Source organism: Rhinichthys klamathensis, unplaced genomic scaffold, assembly GCF_029890125.1.
Source record: "Rhinichthys klamathensis goyatoka isolate OS25496 unplaced genomic scaffold, OSU_Roscu_1.1 h1tg000341l_1, whole genome shotgun sequence".
NCBI classification, from domain to species: domain Eukaryota; kingdom Metazoa; phylum Chordata; class Actinopteri; order Cypriniformes; family Leuciscidae; genus Rhinichthys; species Rhinichthys klamathensis.
The window spans coordinates 1,368,125-1,379,195 of record NW_026606855.1 but is presented as its reverse complement, the minus strand read 5'-3'; the positions used below and the strand labels follow the sequence as shown (position 1 = coordinate 1,379,195).

The 11,071-nt window shown below is 37.3% G+C and overlaps 1 protein-coding gene across 1 annotated transcript; it reads left to right on the top strand.

The window, feature by feature from the left end:
• Positions 1-8,188: 8,188 nt before the first annotated feature.
• LOC130106473 (C5a anaphylatoxin chemotactic receptor 1-like) lies at positions 8,189-10,099 on the top strand. Its single transcript, XM_056272603.1, has 2 exons — positions 8,189-9,067; positions 10,021-10,099. The coding sequence occupies exons 1-2, from the start codon at positions 8,202-8,204 to the stop codon at positions 10,097-10,099; spliced, it is 945 nt and encodes a 314-aa protein (XP_056128578.1). The 5' UTR covers positions 8,189-8,201.
• Positions 10,100-11,071: the final 972 nt, after the last annotated feature.

Genomic DNA, 11,071 nt, shown 5'->3' with positions numbered 1-11,071 from the left:
TTAGCAGCACTTTACATGATTAAACTTATGGCATCCAGAAAGATCCAAACAACAATCATCAGTGTCAACTGGAGATTCAGCAGTTATAAAACCCAAAAGACTTCGTACTTCGGATTTAAGGTGGCTAGAGAAAGAGAAAGAAACCGTCTCATGCGAACACAAGGATTAAACATCGGCGGGGCTTTTGAAAAGTGCGTGAACTCCGTGTTTTGAAGGGGTTCGAAACGGAAGAAGAGACGGCTTTTTTCTGCTGAACAAGTAAGACATTTCAATAGTTCAATCGTGTAACAGTACGTTTTCTTAATTCACACAGTTATGGAGTTTCCTTGTGCCTTTCTCGTTTTGCTATTATGGAGAATATGAATTCTGAACTACACAGGTAACCATAAAACACATTAAATTTAACATTAGTCACGCAATGCTGATATGATGTTGTTAACATGAACAATTTGAGAACAAAGTAGGCTATAATTTGCACGGTTGCTGTAAATCGCGTTGATTAAATCTAACGAAGCTTATCATCTCGAATGCTTTTTCCCCCTTAGTTGGTCAGAACAAAAATGGATTTTACTTACTTGTTCAGAAGACATTTTCTTATGAAAATTCTTATGTTGGTCAAACTTTCAAAAAGTGAATCTGTGATTCTGAATGACAGTATCCACACAGCGCGGTGACTGACAGCAGCACTCGCCTCAAAGCACTGAGTTCATCCGCGCTGTTTCATGCCGATTTACAACCCACGTAAAGATGATAATTCCGCGAATCACTGCAGTTACAGATTTCGAACAGAGAGATGGCGACAAAGAGGAAAAGCTACGGACTGCAGCTTTAAGTAAGAGAATAATGCGTGGCAGAATACCTGGTGGTGTGGCCATTTTTTGGCATAAGAAATACGATCCTCTGATTACTGTGATTAAATTAGAGGCCGACTGGTGTATAGCAATCAAAGTGGAACATAATGAAAAGGTCTTTGTAATTTTGAAGAACGTGTATGCTCCATACGAATGCAGCCAAAATGAAGATGAATACGTGAATATGCTTGCTTTTATAAGTGCTTTTATAAATGAAAATGTATGTACTAGTATATTTATATTGGGGGATTTGAATGCTTACATATCTGATAATAATTCTTTGTTTGGCCAGCAGCTAATCAGGTTTTGCCTGGATAGCAAGTTGGTTTTTTCCAGCCAAACATTATTGCCAGCAGAAAGCTTTACATATATAAGCGAGGCATGGAATACAACTTCCTGGCTGGATCACTGTATATGTACAGCAGATGCACATGCTTCCCTAGATAAACTTGAAATATTATATAACTTAGCTACAACTGACCACATACCAATTGCAATTATGCTAAATGTTGAAAGTTTACCTGAGCTGACTAAATGTGAACATTCTGAACGAAAAGGTAAATTAGACTGGGCAAGACTCACAGCAAATGATCTTTTGAGATATAAATTATTAACAGAGAAGAGGTTGAACAATACAGAAGTGCCAAATGAGTCTGTTGTGTGTGATAATGCTGGATGTAAGAATCCTAAGCACAAGTACAATCTATGTAAGATGTATGATGAAATAGTGGGTTGCTTAGATGATGCCGCCAGTAGACCTTTTTGTCCAAAAAGGGTTAAAAAATATAATTATAAGGCCGGATGGAATGATTATGTCTCTGAACTGCATTTGCAGGCCAGAGTTGCATTCAAACACTGGTCTTAACAGGTAAAGTTTGGTATGGCCCAGAATTTGAGGATAAGAAATTGGCAAATGCTAAATTTAAATACGCTCTGCGATATATAAAAAGGAACGAGCTGTCCATGAGAGCAAACTCAATGGCCAAGAACCTACAGCAAAATAATGTTTACGAATTTTGGAAAGAAGTTAAGGCTATCAATAACAGGAAAATACCTATGCCGAATAGCATGGATGGGGCTGTTGGGGCTGAGGATATTGTCAACTTGTGGATAAAATATTATGAAGGTCTTTTTAATTGTGTTGAGAGGAAGGAATTTAAAGTTGGTCATGTACCAAATGATCTAGGTATGATTATTACACCTGATGAAGTTAAGTACGCAATCGAGAAACTGGCCGATAATAAAGCTGGTGGTCCAGACCGAATAACAGCTGAACATTTGAAACACGCTAGCTCTAGGATCTCAGTATTACTTGCTTTGTGTTTTACGGGCTTTTTATTTCATGGAGTGTTACCGGATTCCATGATAACAGTCTTACTAGTGCCTGTTATTAAAGATAAAACGGGTAAAATAACTGGGACAGAAAACTATAGGCCAATTGCTTTGGCAAGTGTACTCTCTAAAATATTTGAACAAATCCTCATGGATAGGATTAAAGAATATTTAACAACTACGGATAATCAATTCGGTTTTAAAAGTAAGCATGGCACTGATCTATGCATATATTCGTTAAAAGAAGTAGCTAGTAAGTTCAATGCTCATAATTCCACAGTTTTTATGTGTTTCTTAGATGCTTCGAAGGCGTTTGATCGAGTTAATCATACTAAGGTATTTACAAAATTGCAAGAAAGAGGGGTCTCCCCTTATATGATAAGAATTTTACATTTTTGGTACATACATCAAACTCTAAAAGTGCAATGGGGTGATAATATATCGGAGCCGTTTTATACGACGAATGGGGTTCGGCAGGGGGGGTTATTGTCACCCCTTCTTTTTAATTTATATGTGGATGGTCTTTCGGTGGAATTAAATGAGTGTAAGACTGGATGCCTGATAGGGGATAGTATCATTAATCATTTGATGTATGCTGACGATGTTGTTATTATGTCTCCGTACAGTGCAGGCTTACAACAGTTGCTTCGAATCTGTTCAAGCTATGGTATGAAGCATGACATAAAATTCAATTAAAAAGAGTGTTATCATGATTGTTAAAGCTAAAGAAGACCATAAACTAAATGTTCCCTCTTTTTATTTAGATGACCAAGTTTTAAATGTAGTAAATAAAGTAAAATACCTAGGTCACATCATTAAAAATGATTTAAATGATGATGATGACGTGCAGCGCCAGTGCTGTAAACTGTATGGGCAGGCTAATATGCTTGCTCGTAAATTTTGTATGTGTACAGATGAGGTTAAAATAACTCTATTTAGGGCATACTGTACTTCTTTATATACAGTCCACCTTTGGTGTAAATACTCTAAAGCAAAGATGAGAAAGCTTCAGGTGGCATTCAATGATGCACTTAGAATTTTGCTTAAGCACCCAAGGTGGGCAAGTGCAAGCCAAATGTTTGTGGTTAATAATGTGCCTACGTTGAATGCTGGTTTAAGAAAATGTATGTATAATTTTATATGTAGATTGAGTGTTTCAAAAAATAGTATTATTAGGGTCTTAAATGACATTGCATTGAGTGATACAAGGTATTTTTCTTGTTTTTGGAAGCATTGGAAAGAAAGCTTGTATGTCTTTTAAATTGTGTTTGGTGTTTTGTTGTTTATATATGTTGTATGTTTATATGGACCCATGGGTCTGAAATAAAGAAATATATACATGCGCCATTTCATGAGATCAGTCTGGCTATAGCCAAATCTGTAGTCACTCGTGCCAATGCCAAATGTCAGTTTCAATGGTGCCAACAGTGCAAATCTGAACAATGTGAAACATGTATTGTTCTCTGATGAGTCCGTCTTTCTCACATTCATGAGAGTTATGGAGTGAGAAACCCCAAAGAGGCTGAACCCGGACTGTTGCTGTCCAGAGTGAAGCGCGGGATGAATCAGTGATGGTTTGGCCTTCAATATCATGGCTTTCTCTACTGTACTTGATGGATGCGTCACTGCCAAGGACTAGCGAACCATTCTGGAGGACCGTGTGCATCTAATGGTCCAATCATTGTACCCTGAAGGTGGGGCCGTGTATCAGCATGATAATACACCAATACACACAGCAAGACAGAATGGTTTGATGAACATGAAAGTAAAGTTGAACATCTCCCATGGCCTGCACAGTCACCAGATCTAAATATTTTTGAGCAACGTTGGGGTATTTTGGAGGAGCGAGCCAAAAAACGGACACTGTTCTGGAAGAGGAACGGCTCATAATCCCTCTGGCCGCTGGGAAGGACTTGTGTCTGTCATTCATTTACATCGTCTTCAAATTACCCCGTTACGCAGACATAGGTTTAACCCAAATTACTCTCCGCAATTCACATACATATTAAACCTATTGTGTACAGAAGACTTATATTTAATACACAATGTGATCTCAGTCTACTTAACTTTTTGTTAGGTGCTGCTGATAATAATAAAGAGAGCTTCAAATAGGAAATTGTTTAATCTCCTCCTTATGCTGCCCGTATAGAGCTTTTTTTCTTAACTGGATCTCTGATAAACTGCCAACAGTGTTGGAGTGGCATGGAGTTATGTTTGATTTTCTTTCACTGGAATATATTACTTACTGGTCAGAAGGGAAAATTGATATGTTTTATCAGACTCCTTTCTTTTAAGTGTCCCAGGATGTCACATCTTTTTGCAAAACATTGGCAGGTCAACATGAACCTATTTTTTTTTTTTTTTTGTGTGTGTTTGTTTGTTTTTTAACGATGCAAGTATTTATGGTTTATATGTACTTGTGATCTTGAAGAATAAAAAAAAATGTCTTTGGATACATAAATAGATTCAAAGAAAACTGGATGCAAATCACTCTTATAGCTAGTACAAACAGATTTCACACACATAATGTCTTCCTGGCACTTTATATCATTTATAAGTCAGTCGAAAGTAAAAATAAAATGCTTAGGCAATAATATATTTGCTCTAATATAATGCTACTATTTCAAGATACAAGACATGTCAAGAGGAAAAAAGGACACGGACATGAAACTGCTCATAATTGTGTTTTAGATTCCCAAATGTTTATTGAATATTTAAAAAATAAAGTGTTTTTGCTTGTGGTAGAGGTGATCGGGAAGAGCGACGCTACATCCTGTCTTCAGTTTTCTCTACATCCTCTGGTTTCATTCTGAGAAGAAATAAGAGAGCTTTTTCCATTATACACCAAACATATGAGTGAAACAGTCTAAGAAAGCTTCAATCACAAAGAGCAAGATTATGGAAGGAAAAAAGGCTATGGGTGATATTATCTTTCATGTGCATCAAAAATAAGCTACATTTAAAAAAGAAATACAGAACTGCTGTGTATCATGTTTGTTAGTCTGGATCTAATGGACTGACAAACGTGCAGACCAGCACCACACCTTTTGAATCTCCATGATTTTTCCACTTATTTGGGATACAGATTTAATTTATATAGCCTGATATATCAGTTGTCTAGTATTCACTTTTCTTATTTAAAGGCCTACACAACAAATCTGTAAAAATAGGGCATATTAATTTGTTAAGTTTTCCGTATTCTTTTTTACAGGTTTTCACCTGTATTTTTGCCCTTCATTGTGTTGTGTTTATAGGGTTAAAGGAAATGTCCGTAATATTACTGGATTATGTGTCCAGACTCCGGGTAATAAACTGCCAGTACTGTTTCTGTTGTTTTATGGATTTTTTTTATTTTATTTTTTTTACTGTTTATCCTTATTTTCAGATATCCCGTGAGAAAGTGCCTGTGCGTGTGTATTGGATTTACCCTTGGATCCTGCAGCATGGTGTTCTCCAGACTTTAATGAATATAGTGCTCCTGAGTGCAGAACAGCCCCTGATGTACAACACGGGTGTGATGATCCCAGTGAGACGGGCCAAAATGCGCAGAGGGTCTGTGCCATTATTTTTAAACAGATAGCACGAAGTCCCCCTAAAAGTACACACAGTTGAATGAAGAAACAATGGCAACCACGCGATCAGAAAACACATGGCCACTATTATAATGAGGTAAACGGACGCGCGCTTGTCCCGTTCCGCGCTCGCCGGTTCGCGTTCTAGTTGAAATCTGGCGATGAAATACAGCTTGAAGTTCAAGCCAATCATGATAACGACGGTGAAAATGTTCGCCACAAAAGTGCCAAAGCCCGTCACTTTTTCAGCGACCCCACTAGTCACCAGATTATTAACAGCCACCATCAAAAAAGCATAAAGCCAGTAGGCCAGAATCACCAGTAATGTTCTGTTTCGGGTCATGCGCTGCGAGTATTTGAAAGGCGCGGAGACCGCGTGGTACCGGTCCGCCTGAGCGGCCAGAATCGCCATATAGGACAGACCCAGGAAAGTGGGAACGATATAGAAAGTGCGTGTCGGGGAGCCATAATAATCTCGTACATCCAGAACTCCAGCATAATAATAGGAGACGCCCGAGCAGATGTCACTGAGACTCGTGCTGAGCATGTACATGAAGCGGTTCTCGCTGCGCAGGGATCTGTTCATCATGATGGAGAGAAACACGGACACGTTGAGGAAAATTACGGCGGTGGCGTGAATTACATTGAAGAGAAACAAAAGCACGTTCTCGAAACTAGTAAGAGGCAGCACGGTGCCAAGAAGACCCGCACTGCCCTGAGAAATATTCATGAGTGAGTATCAGTGAACGCAGGTGTAATGGAGCTCAGACATCGCTGATGAATGATAGCGCGCGACTGAACTCGGACGCTCGTGTGGGGCGTTTTTAAAATGAAGTGTAGGACTCACCGGGATTCACGTGGCAGGTTCATGGAAGTTTCAGGGCCTGTTTTAATTAACTGCACAGAGAAAAGAGCGCACATAACATTAGGGACAATAAAGTATTTTCCATTCCATATCTAGGCCTATTTTTCTTTTTGTATAGTTAGCAATTTATGGGCCAATACAATATTAACTTTTCTATACATGAATAATTATGACATCAGGAATTTTTTACTTATGTTTATCTTAGGGCATGAAAAACAGATTTGAATTTTTGTACACATTTTTTCAAATAGATTTTCAGATGTCCACTTGGACAGTGTACGTTTTTCGTTTTAACTGAACTGAAGAGATACTGTATAAAACATACTGTAATGAAATGATATAAAATCATGAAAATAATGTGAAAACAATAAAATATATAAAAATATAATACAGCTTCAATGATTGTAAACGCAATTGAGTTTGTTCGACCAGCAGGCGAAGAACTTCATTGAACACATTTCTACTGTAGCTCTCCTCTCTGAGAAAACATGTGGAAAAAAATAGCAATCAGGTGTTTTTAATAACATCTGAAATGAGCAGTGTTGGGAGTAACACATTACAAGTAACATGCATAACTTAATCAATTACTTTTTGATGTAAAATAAACTAACGCATTACAAGTGACGTGCATAATTCAATCAGATTACTTTTTTATGTAACAAGTAAAACATTACAAGTAACATGCATAATGTAATCAGATTACTTTTAAGATGTAATGACTAAAGTAGCCTATAACACATTAAAAGTAATGTACATTACATATAATTTTTTTGATGCAACTGCAAATTACATTCTAATAACACATGCATTTATTTAGAGCCAAAAAGTTACTGTGCAGATGAAGTATTTTCAAGAATCAACCGTCACAAAATTGTAGCTAAAATATGATGTCCAAGTAAGTGGATGATTAATCAGAATTTCCTCTAAATCTAAAATCAATACTTGGAAATGTAACAATGATATGACTCCTTAGATGTTGCTACTTTTTGTTTGTTTACCTGCAAAAGTCTTCTGGATAGAAGGAATGGATTAATAATTCCAGAGCAACTTTGGCATTTCTGACTGGCCGACGGCCATCTTGGTTTGGAAGGAAAAAAATCCACATACAACAGCTTTGCACTTGGTGAGTGTATAGGATGATGCTCTAGTGTCCAGCGTAGAGGTTGATGTGCAACTATGCCATCAAAACTCTTGCATAAAATGCTTTTTCAGCTGTCCACTGACCTCTATGCGTGAAAGGGTTAAAGTGTTTGCCATTTTTTGGGGCCCAAACTGTCGCTTTTTAAAAAGTGATATCACATATTTGACCGTTTTATAAGGCTCATAAGAATAGGCTACTATGTATCAAAATATCATGCATGATCCACAAATCTCTTATTGGAGGCCCACCATCTCTCCCATCAATCACAGCACAAGGGTCTCTGACACCAAGCAAATAAAAATCTCTAGTGCAGACCATTCCCATGTGACATTATCTGAATCATTCATCTTAGTCGAATTTCAGTCTCATGGGTTTGAGCCTCGTCTACTTAAACCCTTTAACCAGCACCAGTGTCTTCCATCTACTAAAGCCTCATTACAATGCTCACCTTTAACCTAACCGTTCCACTCTCGGTTGACTTTTCGCGTCCTGAAGATTATTTGATATTTATTTTTCATATCCTGTTCGCCACATGTTCGTCTCTGCTGGCAGGGTCAGTGGTCATCGGCATCATGAGCACCAGAGCCCTTCGCTCCCAGAACCGCTTCATCTTCATGTTAAACACCAGCATCAGTGACACGTTAACCGGCGGCTCTGTCTTCTACCTCGGCCTGTTTGACGTCCAGGAGGGTTACCCGTCCCGAAACGGCACTTTTTACATTTTACCGTCATTTCTAGGGGTGAACGTGTTGACATTTGTGTTTGCTCAGTTTGACAGATACCTGGCTGTGTGTCACCCCTTCTTCTACAAGCGTTACATCACGCGCGGGGTTGTGATTGGCGTTTGCGCGCTCTGTTGGATTTATACATATTCAATTCTTACTGTTCAAAGTGTCGTGCCTGTTGCTTTTGCCGCGCAAATGAACGCGTTTGGGGTCATTGTCCTACAGGTGATCGTGGCCATCAAAGTGTTAATGACCGTGAAATTGTACATGATCGCGAGGCATCAGCTCAGCCGAGAGATGCCCAGCAGCGACAAGGAGAGCAAGAAAGAATCGCTGCGCATCATCGTTTATGTGGTCATTTGTTTTCTCATCTTGTGGGCTCCGTCTTTTGTGAACATCTCGGTAAAATATGTGACTAAGACCGGGCTGAGGTTCAGAAATGAAGCCACGAATCTTTTCGCGATCATGGCGCGATTGAACGCGCTCAGCACGCCCGCGCTGTATATCTGGGGTAGTCCGTCTTTGCGCGCGGCCGTCTGGAACTCGGTGTGGAGTAAAATATTCAAGAGGAGAACGACAAGGTTTTTTTTTTTTTTTTTTTTTTGTTACTGAATGTAAAATGTTCAAATCCACGCACACACAGCTGTAAAAAATATTGTAATATAGCAATGCCAACTGTAAGGCTCTGTAGCCTAGGGCTACTATTTTACTATCTAAAATTCTTGATATGAAAAACAGATCAGAAGTTAATGTACTAACAACACACTCAAAAAAAGAAAAAAAGAATCCTATTATTCATATTATGGATTAATACTTGTAAAAGAGAAAAAAACTAGAGCTTAAAAAAACATTTCGTATACATCTTAATTGAACAAGGGAATGGACCATTTCAGTTTGATTCGTATTAATAAATAATAGTAATAAAAAAAGAAAATGTTTAAATTTATCAATACGAATAACAAACTAAATGGTCCATCCGTTGTTCCATTAAGATTTACACAATTTATTTCATTAAACGTATTTTTTTTTTACTCATTTAAAATTATTAATTCAAAATATGTATAGCCTTGGGATTATTCAATTCGATGGCATTTTACTATAGCCTACTATTTGAAATTCGTAAATCTTAAAAAAGAAAAAGAAAAAAAAGGCTTGAGTGCAAGGACGTTCCAAGAACGATGTTCTAAGAACGTTCCATAACATTATTTTAAGAACGTTGGTCCTAACATTTACAGAACTTTTAAAAACATAAAATAATGGGAACGTTCTGTGTTGGCCGTGGGGTCCAAAAATCTGAGACTACTAATGAAAATACTTTTAGGATTTTTTTTTTTTTTTCAAATCAAGTTTCCCCCCAAAATCCTAAATCTTTATTTTCAGGTTGAAATGAGGGGGGAAAAGTTTTTCAATATGGTCTCAGACTTTTTAACCCCGGGCCCTTACACAGCTGAAGGAAGGCACATAACACATTAACTTATCCATTAAACATTTCCTTTGTCAGTGTTATTAATAATTGAATCATCTTTTGAAACAGGGTGGACTCTGGCCATGTGAAACCCAAGAAGGGAGGAGAGAGCATTCTCAGCATCACACGGAGCTCCAGAGACACATGAACACTGAAATGATCCAAGCCATTACAGCAGAGCAGCTAATATTAAAATAATATCGGTTTGGCTTCATGATCTTTCACAATATTGTCTTAAGTATGATGCTTATGTCTTAATGTCTTGCAAGGATCTCCCCCTCCAAACTTAGCTGTGGGTAACATGTCCCTTAAAGTTATATTCTTACTCTTACTATTTTTCACATTTCATAGGTTATTGATACCCTAAGTTGTGAAGTAAGGTTACCTCATACATTTACAGCATTCCTTGTTAGCCCTTGCGTATTTCAGCTGCTGGAGAAAAGCGTGCCATTTTGCATTATTGAGAAAAAATATGGTTAGGAATTTAATAGGTTGTCAATTAAATTTTTCACTGAACTAAATCTTCCTGAAACTACACCCCTACACAAACTCCAGGGAACTATATTCATTTTTCAATTCAGAACGGTACAATTTCGGTGAATAATTGACCTTGTTTACAGTAAAAAAATATTCTCCATACCTTATATATATATATATATATATATATATATATATATATATATCAAATAATAGACGTCATCACGTTTAATTTCAACATTTATGTTCAATATATTTACACTGTACTAGCAGCTATGTGAAATGCAACCGTTACATTTTAAAGCCAAGAATGTATATTTAATATACTTTTTTTTCCCCATTTTAATTAATTATTGAATGTATCATCAAATTAATAAACTAAACTGAGGTTACAAGTCAAGACCATAAAGTTGTTTTTTACCAAACAAACAGAAACATTAGACCAAATGTGCATCCTAAACTTTATTGGACCGTTTTAATAAAACTTTTTAAAAAATATTCTCAGATATAAAGATGAAGACTAAATACTGTAACTGAAGAGGTTAACAGCGTCAGATCAGTGTTTATTCCAAAAAACGGAAACTGGAAGGTTAAAAATAAAACAACACGAACTGAATATCACATCCAAATAAATGGAAACCGA